Below are 26,220 nucleotides of genomic sequence, written 5' to 3'. Positions count from 1 at the left end.
TTTATGCAGTTGGTCCCATGTCTCTACGTCTTATCGTTTTGAAAAAATTTCATCATTTGTAAACAACAAAAACTTTCAGGGGCAATAACTTACTAAAGGGTTAATGATTACTTTTGCAATGAATAGATTGAAGAGTCTCCTTGGTTAGTCGAGACATTGGTGAAGGTTTCGTATCTCTACAGTTTACGGTTTCGAAGGAGTAGCGATAACAAGATTTTTTGCAAAAGGGGTAATAACTCCTTGAGAGGTCAAAGTTCATATACACAGGGTCAACGGCAAAAATCTTTTAAGAAGTGCATTCTTATGGACAAGAAAACTTTTCGATAAATCTTGAAACTCGAAAAAAAAAATAATTAACAGAAAAAATTCAATAGGTCTTTCCACAGAAAGGTGGAAAGACTTAACAACTGTACTAAATCTTTTTATGCACAGTTTCTTTTTTCCGCTAGTATAAACGACAAGGACTCATAAAAACATACAAAGATCTACAGTTTGTTACAACATTTTTCAAGTTATAGATATTCCACAACTTTAGGTATTCCTTTAATAAATTTGGTATCGGTAGCTTGTCTACAAAAGGAAATATTGATGTATCTTTACTAAGTATTCGCAAATGCTTCCTTATCATCAAACGACAAGCTTGTTTTAAACTAAGTGGTTCCTCCATACTTATACCATTTCTTCTTAGTTCTCTCGTGTTATCTTTGCAGTTTTTATCGTCTTGTGTGAAGTGGTAACCAGCCCCAACAAAAGTTTGTAGGAGGGTATTTAAATTTACACAATCTTGGCGAGTATGATGCTCGGAAAACTGCTGCAAAACATCACTGAGCTTATACAGGTCTGGATCGATGCCATGTTGAAGAAGCATTATAGCTGTATCACAAATAAAATACGGTCCTGGAATACACATGCTAGTTGGAAGACCGGTCTCATAGACTTTTCCTCTCCTGAAAACAACGATGACATATAGAATTATACTATTATACAGAATTTTTACCTTCGGCAGATGCAGAGGGTATTATATTTATCACGGTGACCTTAAAACAATATGATGTCAGAAATTTTTGTTGCAATATTAATTGTAATTAACTATTTCAATGACAGAAAAAAAAAAACTTGATAAACTTTTATTTTTATAGTTGTGAAGGAAGAACTAATTTTAAACTTAAACTGAAGCAAAATTACATTATTGTCATCCTGTACAATATTGATTTCTTATATAATACTATACATTCCAGTGTACAGAAATTTTTCTTCTGGAACAATTTAATATTTTATTTCAGTCTAATTGATCATAAAGATTTAAATCATAAACAAATCTATCATAAAATCAAATTTAAACAGCAAAATAAATTTCTCAACAATGCAGCTCTTATTGCTTTAATAGGTCATCGTGACCTACTTTGGGATCAAGATATCCTGAGGTTTTAAGTTGCATCAACTGACGATTATAAGCCTCTTAGTATCATAGATATATAAAATATGACAATAAAAGAGTAATACACCCATGGTCAGTGGGGAGCCAATAACCAGTTTTCATGTTGTCAACACTTGGTCAGGAAAACGATATTTAGGCAATTTTATTCAAAATCCATCATATTGTTCGATAGTCTGAAAACATGCACACATATGGGGTATACATGCACTCCTTGGACATAAGCTATCGGGGCTAACTTACCCTTTTCAATCCCCTGCTTTTGCGAATGTGAGGGGACATTAAATCTCAATTGTCTGTTAAAGCTGTCACAAAACTTTACCCTGATACATAACTTTTGAATGAGAAAAAATACTGGGGTTCCATGTCTCTGAACACTTAGATTTATTATTATTTTTTTAATGCACGTCAACTCATTTTACCTCGAATAAACCTCAGTGCATTGCTTTTGTATTCAATATGACAGAAAAGTAAAGAAATTCAGGGAATTTATTTACTACAAATGATCCAGGGGTTAATATATACGGTAGCCCGACGTCAGGTGTGGGGCTAGCTTATTTTAATGTAACGATAGTCCGTCGGACTAGCAGACCAGAAAAAAAATCTTGTCGGTTTACTTTTTCTACTTTTTACTTTAACGTTTTCTAAATAGACGAGATTCACGCCCGTAGTAACCAGAACGTGTCCGCCATGCCGGACGAGTGGCAGGGGATATGACGATATTTGTAAACAAATAATACCTGCGCCCGCGTTTTACAGATCATCAGCGCCGTACTGGAAAGGTATTTGACATCCTAAGATCGTCAATGTTTGTGGTCAAGAGTTGAATGTGATTAAACTTGGATTTTTCTGCATTCCAAATGCCAATAAATATCCAGAGGAAAGAAAAGCAAAAGTTTTAGCTATCAGCAGAGATGGCATAGAACCAAAAAGATGATGTGATCTGCGGAGCTCATTTCCTAACTGGTAAATGAATATATTTTAATATATAATTAGGGCTTTAATGACCGAGCTGACCTATCTTTAGCCTACGTAATGATTTACACTCAGAATCTAAGCATATAAGATTGTATTTACTTTTTTAATGCCTTTCATAACCACCACCACCCCCCCCCCCCTCCCGCGCTCCCACGAGAATAAGAAACAAGTATCATCAAATATCAATTGATAATTTTTACTAAGAAATTGATTTTTTTTTTAGTTAAACCATCTGATGATTCTGAAAACCAAGATTATGTACCACACGTTTCTAGACACTCTCCTACTCCTCAGAGGAAACTAGAAAACGATCTTGTGCGATATGAGAGACGGAAGAAAAGAATGAAATACAAAATACAGGCAACAAACTCGAGTCATGCTGCTAGTTGGGTTTTTTCCCTTTACCCGTCCTAAAAACCATGATGGTGATCCAGAGCCCATGGATGCAGCCCCCACTGCCCTCAGTTTAGTAGAAGAAGAAAACGAAAGGCTTAAGAAGCCTATGGAATGAAAGAGGAGATTGACCATCTGAAAACCAAGCTTAAGTCAACTGCATTCAATGTGAAGTCCATCGAAAACACTGACTCCAAAACAAACTTTTACGCTGGATTACAGAGATATGCCCTGTTCATGTTTTTGTTTAACTTTGTAAGTGACAATGCGTATGGAGGAACATTACTTCCCTTGCAAGATGAATTGTTTATCACTTTAGTGAAGATACGCCTTAATTTAGCATTTGAGGGCTTAGCAAATCGAGCAGGAGTATCCTACACTAGGGCAACCAGAATTTTTTTTATAAACGGTTGGACATTCTACACGTTCGATTAGCATTTCTGATCACTGTAAACCAACTTTTATTTGGGTGCAAGAAATATCCGCGAGTTTCGCGACATACTTTAACTCGTGAATATTAATCGCCGCGAACCATTTATTTTGCTTTGTTTCCTCAGTCGCGAAAATTAATCGTCGCAGATTGATTTTATACGAACGAATCGCGAATAAAAGATGACGCAAATAACACTTGGTTTACAGTAAGTGGCCAGGGTATCGTTTCACAAAAGCATCGTAAGTTGTACGTAGTACGTAAGTGCGACGTAAGTAGTGCGTAGCTAAATTTCGGCGTTTCACGAAAGCGTCTTAAATCGCGTTGCGTCGTACGTAACGACGTAATTTTACGTCACCTCGAATGTGACGTAAAATAACGTCGTAACATAAGTACTTGAAAATGGCAGCGTTTTTGCGGGTGTACGATCATGCGTCTCGGAAAAGTTTGAAGCGACAGCGTGTATTTAGAGACAGGTTGAATCCACTGAATTCATACAGTGATGACGAAATTATTAAGAGGTTCCGTTTGGACAGAAGGTCGATATTAAGAAAGTCCTGGAAAACTAAAGTTTGTAGACATGAATCAAATCAACAACTATTTCCTTTGAGATATTTAACTTCAGTTGAGATACCTACAGCGAGCAAATTTCCTTCCAGCATTTGTTTTTCCTTTGGTTAGTGTTTACATCTTTGTGGGAGGGAAACAAAATGGAACGATTTTTTTCTACCTCCTCCATCAAAATTTCAACCTCCCTTGCTAAAAAACTCTTTTTTCTCTCTTTCTTGATTTTATTTACAACTTCGTCTGCCATTTTTTTTACTTCCGGTATATTTACGTACTTCATAAGTTGCGCATATTTACGACAGTTCTAAGTACCTTTCGTGAAACGGTCTTAACGTAGTACGTAGGTACTACTTAAGTTCGTCGTAACTCGCTAAGTAGTACGTAATTTACGATGCTTTTGTGAAGGTCGTGAGGCACTTCATGGAAGCCTACCAAATATGATCAGAAAAACATTTTCCTTATAGATCTTGCATCATTGACTGTACAGATGTATTTATTGAAATACTATCACGGTTGTTAACAAGGGCCAAGACTTGGTCGAACTACAAGAAATACAACACTCTCGAGGTCCTTGTTGCTTTATACCAACAGGATCCATTTCATTTTTGTCTAGAGCATGGGGCGGGAAAATTTCTGACAAGGATATTGTGCAACAAAGTTGTGTATTGAACAAGCTGATGCATAGAGACCAGGTATAAGCAAAAAGAGGATTTGTAAATGAAGAGAATTTTGCTGTGAGAAGTGCTACCCTAGTCAAATCCTCATTTACTACAGGACGTAAACAGTTACCGACAAAGGACTTTGAGGAGTCGCGATGCATTGCCTCTGTAAGTTGGGAGATGTATTGATTGATTGATTGTATATTGATTTATGTCCCATTCGAGAACTTTTCACTCATATAGAGACGTCACCATATACCGGTGAAGGGTTTCAAATTTAGACCTTTACTCGGCACTCAGGGCCATTAAGCAGTGAGGGTTATTTATCGTGCCAACGCCTACCCGGGGCCTCGGTTTTTAAGGTCTCATTCGAATGACCCGCAACTTTCACTTCGAAGTGCCGAGCGCTTGGCGAAGGCACAGATACTACCTATTTTTATCGACTTAGGTCAGTCGCGGCCGTGATTCGAATACATGACCTTCCGATCACGGAGTGAGCGCTCTACCGACTGAGCTAATTTGATGGTTTGAGAGATGTATTGGACTTCTCAAATCAAAGTATCAGACACTAAAAGGACAACTGCCTATAATCGAAGTGAAACGATCAGATGACATTGGTTTTGCTACAGCTGACAAGTTCATCTGCGTAAGTGCTCTTTGACAAATCTTGGTGAAAGTATCATAAATAAAGACGAAGCAAAATGACTGTGAGCAGTGTTATTTGGTACATGTATTGTGATTTTGGACAAAATGACTGAAATCTGTCAAAGTAGTTTACATTTGCAAGGAATTATTCTTAATTTGAAACTCATGTCATTCATGATGTCTCTGCTTGTTTATATGTCATGTATGTCTCTGCTTATTTGAATATTTTTTTTTACTATTCATAAATAGTAATGTACATTTTATGTGATATCATTTAAGATGGAACTTAAACACACTTTTTAAAGGACAGTAACAGTAATGTAATTAATGTAACAGCATTTTGATGATAATTCATCCCATTCAGTAAGGCCATCTTTAAAAAAAAAATTCTGGTTGGCCTCTCCTGACGCACTATACTTTGTCCTTCCCAATACGCAAAATACAGTTCTGTACATATCCAGACAGGAAGTAGTTATAGCTCTGGAGGCTTTTGAAAGCTTTCATAGCGTCCTTCGTGTGCACCCCGGGGTTGTCTATCAATTACGTGAAAATGTCAGGGTACGACACATCAGGCCACACTTTCATGTTGTCCTCTCATTTTCCCTTCTCAGTCTCGTACGAGCACTGATCTAAATTCAATAAAGATAGTTTTTTTGCTTGTATCTTTCCTGACTTGCCGTTGCTAAACATATGAAATAGGCTTTCTCCTTCATGTTGTTTACGTCCCAGTTCATTGAAGCGCGCCTAAGAGTTCTGCCCTGCAATTTGGCAGCGCCTCTTTTCGATGTAGCTATGGAATGTCGTGTATATTTAAACTGGTTTCTTTTGACTGAAAACTAATTTATTTTGTTTCTGCCATCAAAGCGTTTGAAACTTTTACTTGTGAACTTATGTTTTCATTTTGCATAAAAAATTGTTGGGCTAGTTAGTTTTAGGTTTATGCTGGTAATTTTTTTACTGATCAGCAGCCCCTGGGCTAATGAGTTTTCCAGGAAAATTTCAACCCCTTAAATAGCAAGTGGTTGTATCACAACTTCAACGTCTATACATGTACCATTTCTTGTTTGATATTTAAAATGTAAAAGAACCAATCGTCAGATTATTTATTCTACTAGAAAAAATACGACATAAAATCAGTGAAATCCTTTTAAACATAGACGTCATATTGCCGTCTTGCAAACATTCAACGCTAACAGTGGCCGAACAAGATGGCGGCATTTCTGTTTACATAAGGTTATTTTGGCGAAATTTTCACAGTGCCAAATCATTATACTTATGACCCAGCACTTTCTCAGAGATTACATCTTATTCACCTTGACCAATACTGTTGAAAAGGAAATCTATATAAAATAAATTGCAATGAAACTACAGTCTTTATCAAAATTATTTTGCACCGCAGACCTGCCAGTCAATGAAAATTACAAGCCCCCCCCCCCTCCCCCCCCGAGGAAATTAGGAAACCCCTTTGACGGTACATATTGTCGTTTTGTACATATTGTCGTCGGCGACAATATGTACCTACCCTCACTGCACATATTGTCGTCCATCGGTACATATTGTCGCCGGCGACAATATGTACCGAGACGAGCCTTATTTTCCTCCTGCATAATGGACGACAAAATGTACAGTCAAGCACCAGCACATATTGTCGTCGGCGACAATAGGTACAGTCAAGGTCTGCATATATTGTCGTCGAAATATTGTTTTGATGAATATTTACTTGAGAAAGGAAAGAGAGATTGAGAAACACACACACACATGCATAGAGGGAGACAGACAGCATTACTCGCAATACTGTAGAGAGAAAACTTTTTAGTCAGAAAATTGTGTCCAAGATTGATGTACGTCACTATGATATGTCAAGATACCGTAATTCTTGAGATATCTGATAAATCAGCCTATTCTTTTTTCTTGTAATACATACTTGGAGATTGAATACATGTATTAGGTTTTTTTGTTCAGTAGTAATGATTATTTGGAAATTATTTTTTGAGTTATTCTTATATACAATCATGTGCCGATATAATTGGTGTTGGGGTTGACATTTTTAGATCAATTGAACTGGAAGTCCAAGTGATCTTATCTGATCACATTTTGTCTGACCGTCTCTCTGTCTGTAAACTTTTCAAAATTTAAGCTTCTCACGAACTACTGGGTCAATTTCAACAAAACCTGCCACAAAGAATCCGTGGATAAAAGGGACTCACGTTTATTCAAATAAAGGGCCATGTCCTCTTTCAAGGGAAGTAGTTAAGAATTGGTGAAAATTTACTGACATCTCTTAAAAATCTTCTCAAGAACCGCTGTGTCAGAAAAGTTGAAACTTATGCGAAAGCTTCATTATGAAGTGTAGATTCAGTTTTTTTTTTTCAGATCATGTCACTCGGGGGAAGGGTGTGGCTACAATAGGCGATCAAAGTTTTTCATTTCTAATGTTTAGAAAAAATTCTTTCAAAATCTTTTTTTCAAGAACTACTAGGTCAGAGAAGATGATACTGATGTGAAAGCTTCATTACGTAGCGTACGTTCAATTTTGAGGCGCTGGCACGAAAAAGATCCTTCACAGCTCAATGACCCTGAGTGCCAAGTATAGGTCTAAATTTGCAGCCCTCCACCGGCAAGTGGTGACGTCTACATACGAATGAAAAATTCTCAAGATGGACATTATAAAAACAAACAAACAAACAAAAACAAAATCAATTTTGTTCAAATCATGACCCAAAGGGGTAGGGTGGGGCCACAATGGGTGATCAAAGTTTTACATAGGAATATATACAGTAAATCTTTTAAAAATCTTCTCAAAAACCAGAAAAATGTAGCACCGGCGCACCCCCCCCCCCCCCCGGTGGTTTGATTATTATTATTCTGTTTGTTTAACTTGTATATACTCTCAATTTAGTCCACATGTAAAATTTCATAATTACAATGTAAATAATTTACTCAACATATAAAGTAACACACCTTTACATACAAATGACTCTTTTTTGCTTGTCAAAAAAATTCTGAACCGCACCCCCCCTTCCGTTCAGAAATTTCTGGATCCACCACTGAGGAACAGCAGTAGGCCCGTGATTAGTGATGTTTATATGGAAGCATCTTCAGGTAACGCAGATTCAAGTATCTTGAAATCCGGGCTTAGGGTGGGGCCACAATGCGCGATCAAAGTTTAACATTGGAATATATGGGAAAATTCTTTGAAAATTATCTTCTCAAAAAACAGCTAAGCAACGATTAGTCATATTTATATGAAACATTGCCGTGCATTGTCATGCGACATGATCTGATGGACGACAATATGCGCAGTGAGGGTAGGTACACATTGTCGCCGGCGACAATATGAACAGGACGACAAAATGTACCGTAACAATCACGCTGCATGAAATACCATACGAGACACGTCAGTGTGATTCACACACCGATTACATTCACAAAACTGCCAAAAAACAACAAAATAAATCTTTAAGCAACAATATCTGTGGGGCGACAATATGTACAGTGAGGGTGAGGCACATAATGTCGCCAGCGACAATATGTACATGTGTAACTTTTCAGCCGGCGACAATATGTACCGATGGACGACAATATATGCAGTGAGGGTAGGTACATATTGTCGCCGACAACAATATGTACAAAACGACAATATGTACCGTCACAAACCCCTCCATTTTCAGTACATTTACAAATATCAGAATAAGAGGCCCAGGGCCACATCGCTCACCTGAGCACTTTGACTAGGAAAAAGCAGAAATCAGTTAAGAATTGAAAAGTTTAAATACAAAAGTGGTTCGAAGGGATATGATTTGAAAAAACTTGAATCTACACTTCCTAAGAATGTTTTTGAATTAATATGACACATAATGGCTTTGCTGTTCTTAAGAAGAGTAATTCTTATTAATATATCCTTCTCATTCCTCTGTATAACTATGATCCCCTGTTATGGCCCCTCTATACTTCTGGGGGAGGGCGGGCATGATTTGACCAAATTTGAATCTACATTACCTGAGGATGCTCTTATATTAATATGATCAATCATGGCTTTTCTGTTCTTGAGAAGAATTTTAAAGATTGTTCCTCTTTATTCCTCTTTAAAACCTTTTTCCCCTATTTTGGCCCTACTCTACTCCCGGGGATCATGATTTCAAACAATATTCCACACTACCTGAGGATGCTTCCATATAAATATGACCACTCATAGCTTTGCTGTTCTTGAGAAGAAGATTTTTAAAGATTTTTTTTCTATGTTTCCTATGTAAAACTTTGGCCCCACCCTACCCCTGGGGTCATAATTTGTTCAAACTTGAATCTACACTACCTGAGGATGCTTCCACATAAGTTTCATATTTTCTAGAACAGCGGTTCTTGAGAAAAAGATTTTTAAATGAAGCCATAAATTTTTCACAAATTCGTAATTATCACCCCTTGGAATAAGGCGTGATCCTTTATTTGCACAAACCTGAATCCCCTTTTACCTAGGATACTTTGTGGCAAGTTTAGTTGAAATTGGCCTTGTGGTTCTTAAAGCGACAGTACGGCTGCAAAACATATGCTTTTTCATTCAAATTTACCCAATATATCATTAGGAAATAACGTATAAAGTTGATGTAAGCAGTTTGAGAAACAGAAATATTCTCTCCTCATACAAAATTAACGTAATTAGAATCTGCCGGAAAATCAAGGGTCGTACGAACTGGAGCAATCTTATATCTGTTTATTTGTACCACGTGAATTCTAAAACGGCACGTGCCTAAACTGTAGAGTTTACAATTACATGTATAATGAATATGAGGTAAAAGCAATTTTCAAAAGCAAATTATCATAACTTTCTGATAAAATAATCTAAAATAATAATCGTAAATATTTTAGTCTGCTTTCAGGCGAATTTAACAGAATTAAAAGTACAAATGTTGACGTTTTGTGTATTAAGGTCCGAGAAAGGAAAAAACACCAAATCGTACGTTATCGCGGCAAATGTCAAACAAATTAATTTTTTTTTTTTTTTTTTTTTTTTTTTTTTTTTTTTTTTTGCACAGCTAAATAAATTAGCACTTCAAATAGCAACAATGTTTATAAGTCATAGGTGTATTTTTATGTTGAGTTTACACTAATTTTTTTCTTTGAAAGCGATGGAAGAATGAGAACTGATAACAAGTATCAACAAAACTGTCGAGTAGAACCTTCGCGAGCCCTGCGTGAGTGTCGCCGAGTTCCCGTTTCTTCATTATCCAAAGATTATATTAAACCCCAAACTAAATGTTAGTCAGGAAAGTTGCTTTTTCAAGCTCTATTTTCAGTTTCTTTTTCTTTTTGGTCGACTTTGTCTATGTACAGGTAGCAGGCCTACCGGACTTCCCTCTCTTACCATGCTGTTTTGTTTATGAAAACTACGAATGTGTGAATAGCATGGAATGTGGAACCCGGAACACGTTGCGATGTATATATTTATGTCCCATAAATAACTATTAATTTTAATGAAATAATAAAAATTATTTAATTGTGAAAGTTGCAATTTTCTGAACGTTTATACATTTATGAGTAGTAAAAAAAAATTCCAAATCTTGTCGGAAAATTTTATCAAGTCAGTTTTTTGATGATATGCGCCGTACTGTCACTTTAAGAAGAAGAATATGAAAATGTGAAAAGTTTACAACGACGACAACAACGACGACGACGTCGACGACAGACAACGAACAAATTTCGATCAGAAAAGCTCACTTGACCCTTCGGCTCAGGTGAGCTAAAAATGTGTTTCTTTTAAATATTTCTATATCAATAAGACTTATGATTAATCTGATATTCAATTTTCTTGAAATACTGGGTTTTTTTTTTTTAATTTTTTATTTTTTTTTATTTTTAATATGATCTAGAATTAGAATATAAACAAGTGATTCAAGTAGTGCAATCATTGTTTTCAATTTAAGTACAGGTCCACATAAGAATCAGGCAATCGGTGATAAGTCGAATATTTCATATTCGGCCAATATTTTTTTTATATTATTACTTGATACAGTAGTAATTAAAATAAATCATGATTTTTCCAAAAAGGCACATCCAGGCTGTGATATGTTACTATAAATAGATTCGGGCATTTATGTGCCAAAATGTCAACCAAAAAAGAGGAAGTTCAGTACAGAAGTAACAAGTGTTGTTGTTTTTCATAAATTATCTAACCCTATTTTATTTTGAGAGGAGTCTGTATCCTTCTTGTATTAGTTGTCATGGAGTTGATATCTAGGTCGTATCCATAGTAACCATTGTAATTATATGTCGAGACATTTTGGATGTCACAAACATTGTGAATTTAAAACAATATTATTAAAAACAGCAAACACATTATGTAACTTATTACACATGGAAAAATAAAACAACTCCTCATTATTAGTTTTCCAGTTTAAAAAGTGTGGTAAAATCAATTAGCAGTTTTTAATGAAAAGGAAAACTATTGAGAAATTTTGATAAATTGCTTTAAGTTTGACAAGATTTTTTCCTAAATCTAAGTGCATTGTGTGTAAAATTTAACCTTTATTGATTTTTTTCTTAATTACATTTATCACATTATTATGAATTTTTCTATTCAATGTACTAAGTTTACTCTGGAATTAATTTTATTTCTCTAAAATAGTTTTGGAGAGAATTAAGATCGGGATCGAAATTCTGTATATTAAGTACCCAACTTTGATTTTCTGTTTTTATTTTAAAAAGCTGTTAAAACTAAGCAGGCGCATCCAGTTTTCTTGTATTACTTTTTTCATATAGTAAACATGATGACCAATCACTATCTATTTGGATGATTCTTCTTATATAAGCATTTTTTTTTTCATTTAGTTTTTCAGCTTTTACTGTTTGTCAAATACTAACTTAGGCCTATATATAACAACAGAGAATACATTATGCTACATGAAGACATTATTATTATGTATAAACAAGTCAGAATATGTTGGTCTCTGCTAGCAATGTCCTAAAACTGTCAACTTTTATAGATAAAATTATAATTCATTAAGTTCTTTGAATCCTTCTAAATCATACTACAAGTATATGAAAGGAATGTAAAGGATTTTGTTCAACTGCAGAAAATGATGCAGCTGCAACATTTGATTTACTGTACCATTATATGAGCAGCAATATGATATTTTTAATTGCATATTTAACAAATATGTCATGTTGTTCAACATACTAAACTAAATGTTTTAATATAAAAATTTCCAAGTTTGTTCTTAAGAAATCAACAATGACCAATTTGCAAAAAAGGTTTAACATGTTTATTAAATGTTAACAATTTATAAATTACATTGTACATTATACAAAGATCAAAATTTGTAGAAGAAAAGTTGTTACAATATCAGTTCTTTATAATCATCATTCCATCCCATGATTTTTTTTTAACAAAATGCTTTTTCAACTATGACAGTACTTTTCAAGCAGATATGCACATTCAAAATTCTGAACTTGATCAATTTAATATATGGACTTGTGGTGCTTCTACTTTTGGATGGTTTCAGTTGTTTTCTCATATAGTACTCGCCACTCTAAATTTCAACTGGTATGCTATTCCCTTTGTTTACAAAAGTTAATGAGCAATGTAGGACTGAAGTTTTACCTACACTACTGTCACTAGCTGCAATAATGTAGCCCTCTCCGAATTTTTTTTTTTTTTTTTTTTTTTTTTTTTTTTTTTTTTTTTTGGGAGAGGGCTACAACTCCTTAGGATCTCCGTAATGGTGCAAGTGCCGGAGTGATTCACTACCGCACAGATTTCGGCTCAAATTATCAGTAAATGGGAATTTTATTAACATATCTTACCTGAACTCATAAAATGTAGTTATGCAAGACATGAATTGATCCAAAAATATACAGAACAATCCGTATATCGGTTATTTTTCGCGTATGTCAACATCACAACTTGAATTTATCCGCCATGTTTACTGACCTTGATCGATTTTATTTTGGGACAACCAATGAGAATTCGGGATCTAGGGGAGCGGATCGTTTAGGATTTTCCTTATTTTAAGCATAAATATCACTGTTTATGAAAAAAATATCGCATGGACTGCTTTTATTTATCCATGTTTAGTGATATCTTTCAACACAAACATTTATCAACACCGACATTTACTTTATCAAGTGATTCTAAATTTCAAGCGCAAGTCTCTGTACATCACGCAAGAACTGTCATGGCTTCTGAGGAGAACGACTGGTAAACATGCAGATTTATTTTACTTGGTTTTCGCGTATAAAGGGCTATGATGTTGATAGTGAATAAAAATTACGTCTTATTGGAAGTAAGTTGAATGCAAAAAACATTTATTTTGCCTGAAGTCGCCCGTATCTAAAAAATATATTTGCACCATTACGGAGATGCAGTGGAATTGTAGCCCTCTCCTGAAAATATCAGATTAAGAAAAATCGGAGAGGGCTACATTATTGCAGCTATACTGTCACCAGCTTTTATGATGGTTAAACACAACAAAAGGCACCAGATTCACTGCTCGATGTGATTTTAGAAAATTCTTTCATTCGTAAAGTTTGTTTCCTCGTTTTTCACTAAATTTTGAAGTTTGGACAGGAGAAGAAAACCTCGACTGTTTGAGAAGACCAAAGAACTCTTCTGCAGCTTGAACTTGTCTGAAAAATTATATGCAGTGGCATATTACCCAGTATTTTAAACTCTGAATAAGCATAAAATTTAATATTATGAAACAATTTAATTACTTATGTCATGGATTATCCGCGAATTCATGTAACGTAAACTTTGTTGTGACGTCATAATACTTTCGTTTGTTTCTATAGATAATAACAAGTCTCAAATAAACCACTATACGATCAAGACGTCTTTCATTTCCTTCCACAACATTTTGGTGCCGTGACCGACGGAATTCTAGGTAGTACATACAATGGAAGGAAGATTAAAAGCTATACGAGCAGGCAACAGATCAACAGTTAGAAAGCTATTTGGACGGTTTTTGGACTTGAAGGAAAATTCAGCCAGTGAAGAAATTACCGAGGAAATCAACATAATTAGAAAGTCTCTCGCGCTGAAAAGGCAGACCCTTCAAGAATTGAATGACCGCATATTGGATACCCTATCTGAAGAGGACATCGAAACAGAAATCGCAAATACAGATGAGTACATGTATGAATTAGACTGTAAAATTAGGCAAACTGAAAAATTTACAGAAAAAATTCCATGTAAAACTTTGAATGCCAATGCTGAGTGTTTTACACCCGCCACAGAAATTTATGATAATAACGTTAACACGTCAGCTACAATTAACTCAAGGGAAACGGCTTGTGAGAATATTTTGAACAATTATCCTGCCTCTGATCTCAATGCACAAAGTAGCCAGGAAAATGTTTTGTCATTAACATCCCAACACGCTACGAATAATCACAGATTACCAAAGCTAGATCTTCCGCATTTTTACGGAGATGTATTAGAATGGAATACATTTTGGGATTCTTACGAATCAACGATTCATTGCAATCATTCTTTAACGCCAATTTAAAAGTTTAGCTATCTCAAAGCTCAATTACGCGACACAGCAGCACAAACAATAGCAGGATTTGCGCTTACAAATGCTAATTACGAAACGGCAATAGACTTGCTCAAAGAACGATTTGGTCAGCCACAGAAAATTATTAACGCTCATATGAGAGCACTCATCGAACTTCCTGCCCCCAGAAATGATGTCATTAGTTTAAGAAAGTATGGAGACTTCTTGGAATCTCATGTCAGGAGTTTAGAGTGTCTAGGACAAAGACAAGAGATGTTTGGAGCATTACTTATTCCAGTCATAATCAACAAGCTACCAACTGAAATTAGGAAAAACATTGCACGTGAGTACGATGGTGACAACATTTCACTACAAAATCTTCGTAAAGCTATCAGCAAAGAAGTCAAAATCCTTGAATCAGGCCAGATTGAAAACAGCGATGGATTTCACGCAACAGCAGTGTTTTTTACCAGTGCTTCACAGAAACAACACAACGTTCGTTATTCACATAACCAGAAAACGAGAGAGTCAACTCCTCATGTTGAAACAACAGAGATGAAGAGCCGCCCATGCATTTATTGTTGCACAGAGAATCATTTTCCAGGGGATTGTAAGAAAGTTACAGACGTAAGTGCAAGATTTGACATCTTAAAACGGGAGAAATTATGTTTCAACTGCTTGGGAAACCACCGCGCCTCAGATTGTAAATCCCGTAACAGGTGTAAAAAGTGTCAGAAAAAACACCACACAAGTATATGCGACATGAAACTAACGAGGGACAGAGACGAGCCCACCAAATCAACAAGTGTCAACATTGTAGAAACGAGCAAGAAGTCAGAAACCACAGTACTGAACGTTGAACATCGACCTACAAGTGTTTTAACTGAATACAGCTAGGCCTATCTCTCCGATAAGTCGGACCGTGGACTCCATGCAAGAAGAACGTAACAAGTTGACTAACGAGATACAAAAATTAAAATCAGAGCTGAAAACACAGACACAAAGGAGGAACGCGTTGGAGCATGAGAATGCCACCCTGTTAGAGAGAGTGTCACAATTCGACCAACAAAAGGATTTTCAGACTCGTGTAGAGAATGTGATGAAGGAAATGATGGAACAGAAAAATAAACTGGCGTACGAAAACGGACGTCTGCATAAGGAGATTCAGGAATTAAGGGGCCAAGTTGACATACTCAAAAACGCCAGCTCTGACTCGGAGCACGTCAAGACTAAAACCAGCAGTCTTCAGTCACGATATGATTACGCTCAAAAGGAAATAAGCGATCTGAAGATAGATGTACAGAGATTGGAAAATCAGCTGCAAACTTTACAGGACTCCGTAGATAGCAGGGAGAGAGATTATAGGTTCGCCGTAAAGACTCGTGATGAGGAACTAAGGGAGAAAACTCAACTGATAGAAAAACTTAAAGAGACCGAGGAGAAGGAAAAAGATAAGTCACAGAAAAAGAATCTCAGGGACATGGCAGAGATAAAAAAGCAAAACAACAACCTACAGACTCGGAACATGGAGCTGGAGAGAGCTAACACAGAACTACGTCACAAACACTCGAAAACTGAGACTCTGATACAAAACCTGAAATGTAACGTGTCTGAACAGAAGAGGACCGAGTATCAAAACCAAAAGCCAAAGAAAGAATCCTTGAATGGACCTCTTAATTTAGTGATTATGAACTTGCTTTTTATTTCAATGGAACTGTCAATTTAATATGAGCTTTTTAAAATTTTACTATTCATTTTGGTGCCCGGAGTGTCATGGATTATCCGCGAATTCATGTAACGTAAACTTTGTTGTGACGTCATAATACTTTCGTTTGTTTCTATAGATAATAACAAGTCTCAAATAAACCACTATACGATCAAGACGTCTTTTATTTCTTTCCACAACAACTTATCTCAAAAAAAAAAAAAACATTTTTAAAGTATTTAGCAAGACATTTTTTTAATTGGTAGTTTAAAGTAAAATAAATATCTATACCCATTTTATAAAATGGGGTTCTCCTAATTCATAGGAAGGATTTCCAAGAAGAAAAAAAAAATTGCACCCAACTTTGAAATGATTTTGAAAAAGACCAAAAATTAAGGCACTTAAAGCTTAATGGAAAAAAGCTTGCTTATTATTTTTGGTTGACATCAAAAGGATTTTCCTCACTGTTAGCTTAAAAAAACTACTTACTTGCACGTTGCATCACATGAACTCCTTTTTTGTGAGAAGATAATTTCCATATTTCAGCAGGATTTCGGGAAATAAATCCATAAATGTTAGATATATGATTGTGTCTTGAAATAACCACAATCAAGTGTTACATAGGCTATGTTGTTGTTCTCAAATCGAGTGTTGCATGACTCGAATAAGTCCGCATTTCCTCGCCAACATGACTTTATGATTGAGAGCTTCAATAAAACTGCTGTTTGGCAACGATTGTTTAAAGTGCGTTGTGTAACGCGAAGATCAATTTTCTTTGAAGTGTGTTATAAACTCTTGTGCATCTTTGATAACGCAGTCAAATTGTAAAACTATAATAATCCTGCCCAAATCCGAATAGTTTCGAGCAACCTGAACCCGATCAAATTTGACACCCACTGTATCGCTAGATTTCAAGGGAAAAGATGTTTAGTTTGAAGTTAGACATTCCTTAATTTTCAGGTGATTAATTAAACCAAAATAAAATGCCAAATTCGATGTTTAATCAATTTGATTCTGTTTTTTCGGCATCAGCGTACTTAACAACGGAGCGCCCTCAAGCGACAAATTAAGTCATAATTCAAGAACGATAACTGAAATTCACTAATATTGGAAGTAATTATCGGGGTAGTAAACGCTAGACTCGCAATTTTCCAAACTTTTTAAGATTTAAAATTATAATTTTTAAATAGCTGTTTCGTTGTTCATTATCACTTTCTCTCCTAACGTTTGCTGTTTTAATTTTTTAAGGTTTCAATATCCATACCATTGTATAGATTTGTACTACTCATGTTCGTAATATTTTCTCAATATATTGCCTATTAAATTAGAACAAGCCTGAATATTTTAGGAATGACTCTAATTCTTGGCCAAATTATTCGAGTATAACCTGGTTTGGGTCAGTTTACGCTTTATAATCCGCGAAGCGGATTATAAAACAGCGTAAACTGACCCAAACCAGGTTATACTCGAATAATTTGGCCAAGAATTAGAGTCATTCCTTATAATTTAATTTTAAAATAATTAAATAACTATGGGTGTAAAATAATTTCGTTACTTTTTATTAGTTCAAATTTGCCGCTCAATAATACAACCGTAGTAACGGAAGTAACGGAAGTGATGGGAATCGAGGGGAGGTAAAAACTGATACATAGGCCTAGCAGCCATGTTGTTTGGTTACATGTGGTAAGATCGAATTATCGTTTGAAATTAAAGGTACATTTATTAAATCTGGAATTTTCCATGAATCCCGAGGACTGGAAATGAGAGGACTGTATGGAAACAGATGATTCAGCTGGTTGTCAAGGGGGTGTGTCCCCCATACCAAACCAGGTTATACAGAAATAATTTGTGTTCCTTTTTGGATATTAACCAATCAGAGGCTAGAATACAAACAAAATTAAATTATTTCCAAATCATTGAACATATGTAATATATATGTCCTGATATAACCATGTGAAGTTTCAAGTCAATTCTCAAACACTGACTTACATATCACGGAAATTTGATTTTGCCTGATTCTTACGTGGACCTGTACTTAAAGGTGCTGTTTTACGAAAAGAAATCTGCAGATTGAGTCTGAAGTAGTAAAACACTTTTTTAAGTTTTTTTCCCGTTCTTATTAAACATTCTAAATGCAAGCGTAAATTAATTTTTGTGTCTGCAATGACACATATACGAGGGTTGTTCGGAAAGTTCTTAGACAATGTCAATCTTCGTTATACTGTCTTCAAGAAATTTAAAATGAGCACATTATCATATGTAAAAATATTTATTTTGTTTAAGTGTGAAATTTTATTCTATGTGATTTAAAAGAATTTAATATGTTATTAAATTTTAAAATCAACACGTTTTGTAACCACAGCGCAAACTCATAACACTGTAACGTCAAAAACATACCGACATGAGGTTCTCAAAAAAACTATCCCTATACATTTCACACAGTATTGCCCAATACCAGTGCACTCATTAAAAACGTTTCTCTGTCACTTCAAATCTATTTTGCTAACAATTGTTCCAGTAGCATCATTTTGTTTTTCAATGTCATATTTTTTTCACTGCATAAGGGTGCTTTCACAAGATCAGCATCTGTGAAGCGCCAAACTCTTAGCATGACCTTACTAACTTTTCAATGTTTTTGATATTTTTTTTTTACAGATAATCCGTTTTCTCACACATCATCATAGTCTAAGCAGAGTAGTCTATCATTCAAATACCGCTTAGACCACGTACACATACATGCGTGGCTCGCTTTTGACATATTTCCTACTTCCTCCGACATTTTCGAAGTTTTTTCCTGGAGTTTTCCAGAGTACAACACAAAATTATATGGTTAACTGCTCCTCCGTGACGTTCTACGACATCATCTTTTTTGCCTTTTTCAATGAGGACTACCTATCTTCTAAAACTGATTTCTTTTCAACGAAGCAAAATATTAAGTCATAATTTTGAATCAGATACGATGAAATAATTCTTAATTTGAACGTGTAGAATTTTTCCGTTTTTGTGTCATTTTACAGAAGATATGACTTCAGACATTATTTAGTGTCTTGGTTGTACATTACAAAATATTGACCTGCTCCGTGGTCCGATTTTCTCATTTTAAAGTCTAAATAAGTTTGAAATAAATGATGATATTATTAAAAATGTTAATAAACATCATTTTAATTTAGTGTTGAAATATTCCTTCAAAATTTGGATATAATATGAACTTAAGTAAAAGAGTTATGACAGTAGTCCACGAACTTTCCGAACACTTACTTTTTAGTTGACTGAGTAATTGAAAATAATGAGAGAACAATTTTGGCGCGGCTTCTTGTCTCTCTAGACTTTCCGTGTAATTCCGGGATGCCTCTACATTTTACAGATTAAGTTAGAAATCGTCCCTTCCGTTGCTTTCAGTTTCAGTGCTAGGTATTGAAGAGGTTTTGGTTTACTACGGCAAGTTCAATTCGGCAGAGGCGATTGTTTGGCTTTATTCAATCATTTTTGAATCTAGATCTCACCCGACACCGGTGGGAAAAGTTTAGATCTACGTAGATTAAAATCAAACGTGAACCGAGGCATCCCCTGAAAGATGGCAACTGTCATCCCTTCACTCTTTTTATATACAATAATATGAATTTTTAAAAAGTGCTCATTTTAGCGATTTTTTATTTTTATTTTAATGAGCGTATGCAGACACACCTAAAAAACATATTACACACAAAATACCCCATCCTGAAACCAAACGCATATTGCAAGCACTATCTCCCCTTGGAAGGGAACACTGCCCTTCATTTGAACAAACTTGAATCCCCTTCATGCACTCAAAGATACTTTGTGGCAAATTTGATTGGAATTGGTCCGGTGGTTCTTGAGAAGAAGTTGAAAATTTGAAAGGTTTACGCAGACCCGCACGACGACGGACAAAAACAGATAGCATTAGATCACCTGAGTGACTAAGGTGACCTAAAAAAATTAATTTACCTTATATGTTAGACGTTTGAAATTAAATAGATCTAATCTTTCCTATTCAATTACACTTGAGTGTAATTTTTTCTACGACTTTTTTCAAATTCAACTTTTTATTAATTATTTGTTAGCATTGTAATTTAAAAATAACCATGTTGACAACATTTCTCTCTTTTCTATATAACATATTTAAGAAATATAATCTTATTCCACTTTCGTAATTGTTCTTACCCGTAAAACAGACATGGACCCCAAAATGTTGTATTTAATTTCACTCCTGCTGATAAATAAAGTTCTAGGATTTTTCTCATACAAGGCGATTTCTCAAAAAATGAAGAAAATGGAGAAGAATTATTCATTGGTGGAAAAATGCTGTAGCTCTCGTTCGCTGGCTTTTGGAGATCGATGAACTGTCTGTGGCCTATATATCCGTTAACGTCAACACCTATCAATAATTTAACTTGTTAAGATTTATCTATCATTTGATAAAAGAGATAACTTTGGAATTAATATATATTAAATAATAAGTCATTTAATTTTGTCAAGCTTAAAAAAGATAATTTGCACCTTAAGGCGTGTTGAAATTATTTGCATTTCCATTATTACATAGATTTCCTTTGTACAATCATCATGTTTTATTTGAAGCAAAATTTTATAACTGAAGAAAAGGCTGATGAACCTAAATCATATACAAAAGTTGAGCATGTCACTGCTTTAAGGATTATTTCAGGGTTTGTAGTAGTATTGTGAGAGTATAGAGACTGTATTTAAGAGGTTATACATGTTCTAATTTCTCTTTTACAAATAAATGCATCTCAAAGTGAATGTTTTACTTATGGTTGATTTTTTAAGGTATCCGACCCATATTAGGACCTAATTTTCTAGCCATAAATATCCATACAGTTTTTTTAAACATTGATATTTTACCCTAAAAGGGTATGTTAAAAATATAGATTTAAAGAAATCGACTTTTCCTTTAATTTAGCCTTAGACACCAATGCTAATTAGCATGATAAAAAATTAGAAATGATTTATGGTGTTTGCGATGATAGGAACACTTTATAAGCTGTGCATTATAAAATAATTGAAGTACACAGATTGATTGATTGTATATTCGAAAATTTTTCACTCATACAGAGACGTCACCATATACCGGTGAAGGGCTTCAAATTTTTATCTTTATTCGGCACTGGGGGCCATGGAGCAGTGAGAGGTCTTTATCGTGCCAACGCCTACAGTGACATGGGGTCCTTGTTTTTAAGGTTTCATCCGAAGGACCTGCAACTTTCACTTCAAAGTGCCGAGCGCATGGCAAAGGAACAGTTGCTACCTATTTTTTATAGACTTAGGCCGAGATTCGAACTCACGACCTTCCGATCACGGAGCGAGCGCTCTACCGACTGAGATATCGTGACTGTGAAGTACACAGAAGAAAGTAAAGTACTGTATAAGTATAAAAATCTTGCAATTTTCTTTAAATGCCTGGATACCTATAGTTTTTTTTTATCCTAATATGTTTTTGATAATAAATTTTTAATTAGAAAATGCATGGTAGGTGTTTTTATTCGCATTTCTTGAAAAGTTATTTGAGATTTACTATTTTTTTTCTATATAATTATTGATTAATTTTAATGATGAAGTTTGAACAATTACCGTGGTTAAATTCACTTTACTTTGAGAATCCAGAGACATTTTTGTGAGTATTTTCAGTTAGTCAATGCCTGATTTTCAGAACCCGAGGATCGGACTACCTTAAGGTACTCCGATTCTCAGGTTCTAAAAATCAGCTTTTAAGTAATTGAAAATGCTCACAAAAATGTCTCTGATTTCACATAGTAACATGAATATTCCCATGATATTTCTTCAAAGTTCATCATTATAGTTAATCATATTATATAGGGAAAATTATTAAATCTCAAATATATTTTCAGGAAATGCGAATAAAAACAACAGCTTTGCATTTCCTATTTGAAAATTGATCAAAAAATATAATTTAGGAGAGAAAGATATAGGTATCTAGGCATTTGGAGAAAATTGCATCTTTTTTATGCTTATACAGTATTTTAGTTCTTCTTTTTACTTCAATTGTCATATAATACATATGGTAAAAAGTTTGCGCTATCATTCCCAGGCATCACACATAATCACATATCACATCTAATTTCATATCATGCTAATAAGTTGTGGTATCTAATCCTAAACTCCAGGAAATTCGATTTCTCTGAAAATGAATACAATTTTTTTTTTGTTTTATAGGGTACAACAAGACTGTTTCTAAGACTTCAAAGAACCTTAAATCATATTACGATGCACAAAATGAAAATTGTTGCACGAAATGATCTCAATTTCAAGCTTTATTTTGAGACTTTTTAAATAAAATAATAAAGAGTTATCCTTCCTAGCTGAGGATCGGATATCCTTAAAAAGAATTAAATTCTATGAGAGGAACATCCATGATAATAAATTTTGAGATATTTCAAACGAAACATGGAGGGGGGGGGGGGGTTGTTGTTGTTGTTTTTTTTATTTCTGTACACAGACAGAAATAAGACTAATTTTTTTTCTGTTTGGATGTTTTGTCCATTGAATTAATCTATAGTAAAGAGCGAAACAACAGAATTTTCAGTTCCCTCAGAGACCTCAAAAAACTACTCACCTTCATTCATAAGCCAGAGAATCAAAGAACACAGTACCTGATGCCTGATGTTGGTCATATATATTTTAACAAAAGATATAATTATATATGATCTGAAATGTATGTTTATTTACTCTTTCAATTTTTGCATTCTCTACTAGTCATACCTGAATCTAATAATAACTTTACTATGTCTGCATCTCTCGCTGCTAGTGCATAATACAAGGGCGGCTCTGCTTCTTCACGTTTCAATTCACGTGAGCGTAAATTAATATCCGCCCCTGCTTCAATGAGCCTTTGAGCTAACTCCAATTCACCATTCCTGAAACGGAACAGAACTTTATCAAATTATGTATGTTCGTTTAATGTCCCTTCGAGAATGTTTCACTTATATTGGTTCGCCATCATTTTCCGGTGGAGGGCTATACTACACTAAGGGCCTTTGAGCAATAAAGGTTGTTTTCCTGCTAGAACCTAAAATAACTACGACATACTCGGCACTAAGGGCCTTTGAGCAATAAAGGTTTTTTTCCAGCAAGAACCTACTACGACACGGGCCTCGGTTTATACGGTCTTATCCGAAGGTCCAGTCTAGCTTCAAGTCCCGCAGTGGGATTCGAACCCACGGAACAACTCAATGATCCTTACTCCGCGAACATAGAGCAAACGCTCTAAACACTGCGACATGCCGGCGACAAAACTCAATTCACGCGTATGAACATATTGACATAAATATTTCTTCAAATAATCGTTTCAAAATTGGAGACGTACATCTATGCTGAGAAAATGAGACAAACTAACAAATTAAACAAAATCAGTTATAACTTTTCTCAGTTGAGAACAAAATGGATTCAGATTACATTGAATTTCTTTGTTTAAATGTAACGTACATGCAGGCAATAACGAGAGGCGTGTATTCTCTGAATTCCTTAATCTTTCTAGAGTCATCTCTGTATCCAAACGTACCATGAATTTGTACTTCCGTCTCAAGTACTATGATGTCATTCACGGAATTTGATTTTACTGAAACAAATGGTAAAACTATGTAAGAGTTAACAATATAAAGTGTGTTGTAAGTGTCTATACTCATGTCAAGTCTTGAATTTATGTTAGATTTTATCATTCTAAATAATCTGCCTTAACGTAACTAAAACATGAAAAAAACTGTTTGGGTTATGAAATGAATATCTGTTGTTTGTTCCTTCGAAGATCTTGCACAGAAAGACTCGGTATGCAAAATCGATAGAAAGATTAAGACAGCTAAGTCTTAATGTTGTCTCATCCTTTCTTCGCTCTGTTTCAATAGGCCTGAAATCTTCCTATTTTGAACTTTTTTTCAGTTGTTATTATTTTGTTAGCGCTTTACTGACTGATAGACATATTTTTGTCATGTTCTAAACAGAGGGAGATTATTTGATTTTAAAATGTCATACCGAATGTTGTGGACTGATTTTTGTCAGAGAAAAAATCAGCCTAGTAAAAAACGTTTGTATTTTAATCAATTATAGAAGATATGGTTATCGTGGATAATAAACTATAGTAAAGAGCAAGAGCCACTTAGGGCCTTTTTTGGCCCTGAGAATTTCTGAAAAATCGAAACTGCTAAGTTTTGGTTGAAAATGTAGTATTTATAACTTGGACCCTTGGTGACCGTTTATCTATTGAACATGACGTAACTTTCTCTCTAGTCAATGCATTATGACGTCATAAAATGCGTTATTTTCCCCATATCCTGTAAAATTCCCTTAAAAATGGTCAAAAATTGGGGTATTTTTTCAATATTTCATATAGAGCACAATCTCTGATCCAACATATGCAATTATATAATGAAAGATCTGTATTTGAAGATCACAAAGCATATTTTAATTTTTGGATCGTGGGCTGTGCTCATATTTTAATTCTTTTCTGAAGGTTGTCAAATATGCATGTTTTATGCAAAATTCCCGAACATTGCATTTTCTCAAAGCCTGTTTTCCAATACCTGGATTCTCAAAAAGAAATTTGGTTATAGGAAATGAAAGCACCAAGTCTCTACTTTATTTTGATGTATGAAATGGGACAGAGGGTGATAGTCAATTAATTGATATAAGGACAGGGCCATTTTATACATAAGGTGTACCTAGCTCTTTGCTCCTTAAGCTCCTTATTTTCTTTTAAAGTTTGGAACCGTTTGCAGTAATTTTCAAAAGGCAAACCACAAATCAAATTAGAAACAAGATGTGTTTGTGAAACACTGATGCCCCCGTATGGCAACTTATAGCAAAGATTAAACTTTCTCAAATACAAATCAAATATGTTGGTACCCAAAGTAAGGTCTTGTCTCAAGGAATATACCTGTGAAATATGAGAGCCCTAGCAACCATTGAATAGACATGGAAAAGGTTTTTCAAAAGTAAATCAAACATCAAGGTCAAGATCAAATGGTAAAAATAATGGTGCCTAAGGAAAGGCCTTCTCACAAGAAATATACAGGTGAAATATGAAAGCTGAAGCACCAATCGTTCAAAAGTTATGACCAAGGTTTAAATTTTCCAAAAGTAGGTCAAACTCCAAGGTCAAGGTCACTGAATTACAATTGTTTGTATCCAAAGGAAGGTCTTGTGACAAGGATTACATATGTGAAGTATGAAAGCCTTAGCACCAACTGTTCAAAAGTTATGGCCAATGTTAAAAGTTTTTCAAAAGTAGGTCAAACTCCAAGGTCAAGGTCAAAGGGTCAAAGTTGTTGGTATCCAAAGGAAGGTCTTGTCACAAGGATTACACATGTGAGGTATGAAAGCCCTAGCTCCAACTGTTCAAAAGCTATTGCCAAGGTTAAAGTTGGATAAAATTTTGTAAAACTAGATCAAACTCCAAGGTCAAGGTCAAAAGGTCAAATACGGTGGTACCTAAAGAAAGGTCTTGTCACAAGGAATAAACATGTGAAATATGAAAGTCATAGCTCCAACCAATCAAAAGTTATGGGCAATGTTAAAGTTTTTGCGGACAAACAGACAGACAGGGCAAAAACTATATACCCCCGAGTCTTCGATACGGGGGCATAAAAACGTGGAATCTATATATATATGATTTTAACTCCAAGCTGACATATAAAATCAAATGTAATTAATAATGATATATTATATTTGAGTAATGCTTACTTACTTCAACTCCAAAATACGAAACTCAATTATAAAACAAAACTTACTGGAATTCCATGCCTGGCGAATAAGGTCATCCTTTGTTCGGCATACAACTGGTATTTTTGACATTCTCTGCTCCATATCTTAATAAATAAAAGAGTTTCAAATACTGCAGATATTTGGGCAAAAAGGCTGCATTTCACTTACGGAAT

At 34.8% G+C, this 26,220-nt stretch overlaps 2 protein-coding genes across 2 annotated transcripts in view; both read right to left on the bottom strand.

Annotated features, from left to right (window-relative positions):
- Positions 1–26,220, bottom strand: part of LOC133202675 (putative serine protease F56F10.1) — a 328,774-nt gene that overhangs the window by 288,297 nt on the left and 14,257 nt on the right. The gene's annotated exons all lie outside the window — the stretch shown is intronic.
- LOC133202548 (uncharacterized) lies at positions 432–26,145 on the bottom strand. Its single transcript, XM_061338386.1, has 5 exons — positions 26,074–26,145; positions 23,777–23,909; positions 23,054–23,208; positions 20,483–20,696; positions 432–947 (listed from the first exon to the last, which is right to left on the bottom strand). The coding sequence occupies exons 1-5, from the start codon at positions 26,135–26,137 to the stop codon at positions 446–448; spliced, it is 1,068 nt and encodes a 355-aa protein (XP_061194370.1). The 5' UTR covers positions 26,138–26,145; the 3' UTR covers positions 432–445.

Source organism: Saccostrea echinata, unplaced genomic scaffold (assembly GCF_033153115.1).
Source record: "Saccostrea echinata isolate AGI-Se365-2 ecotype Australia unplaced genomic scaffold, CSIRO_AGI_Sech_v1 ptg000047l, whole genome shotgun sequence".
Classification (NCBI taxonomy): domain Eukaryota; kingdom Metazoa; phylum Mollusca; class Bivalvia; order Ostreida; family Ostreidae; genus Saccostrea; species Saccostrea echinata.
The sequence above is the reverse complement of the archived record's forward strand: the minus strand, read 5'-3'. Positions and strand labels throughout refer to the sequence as shown.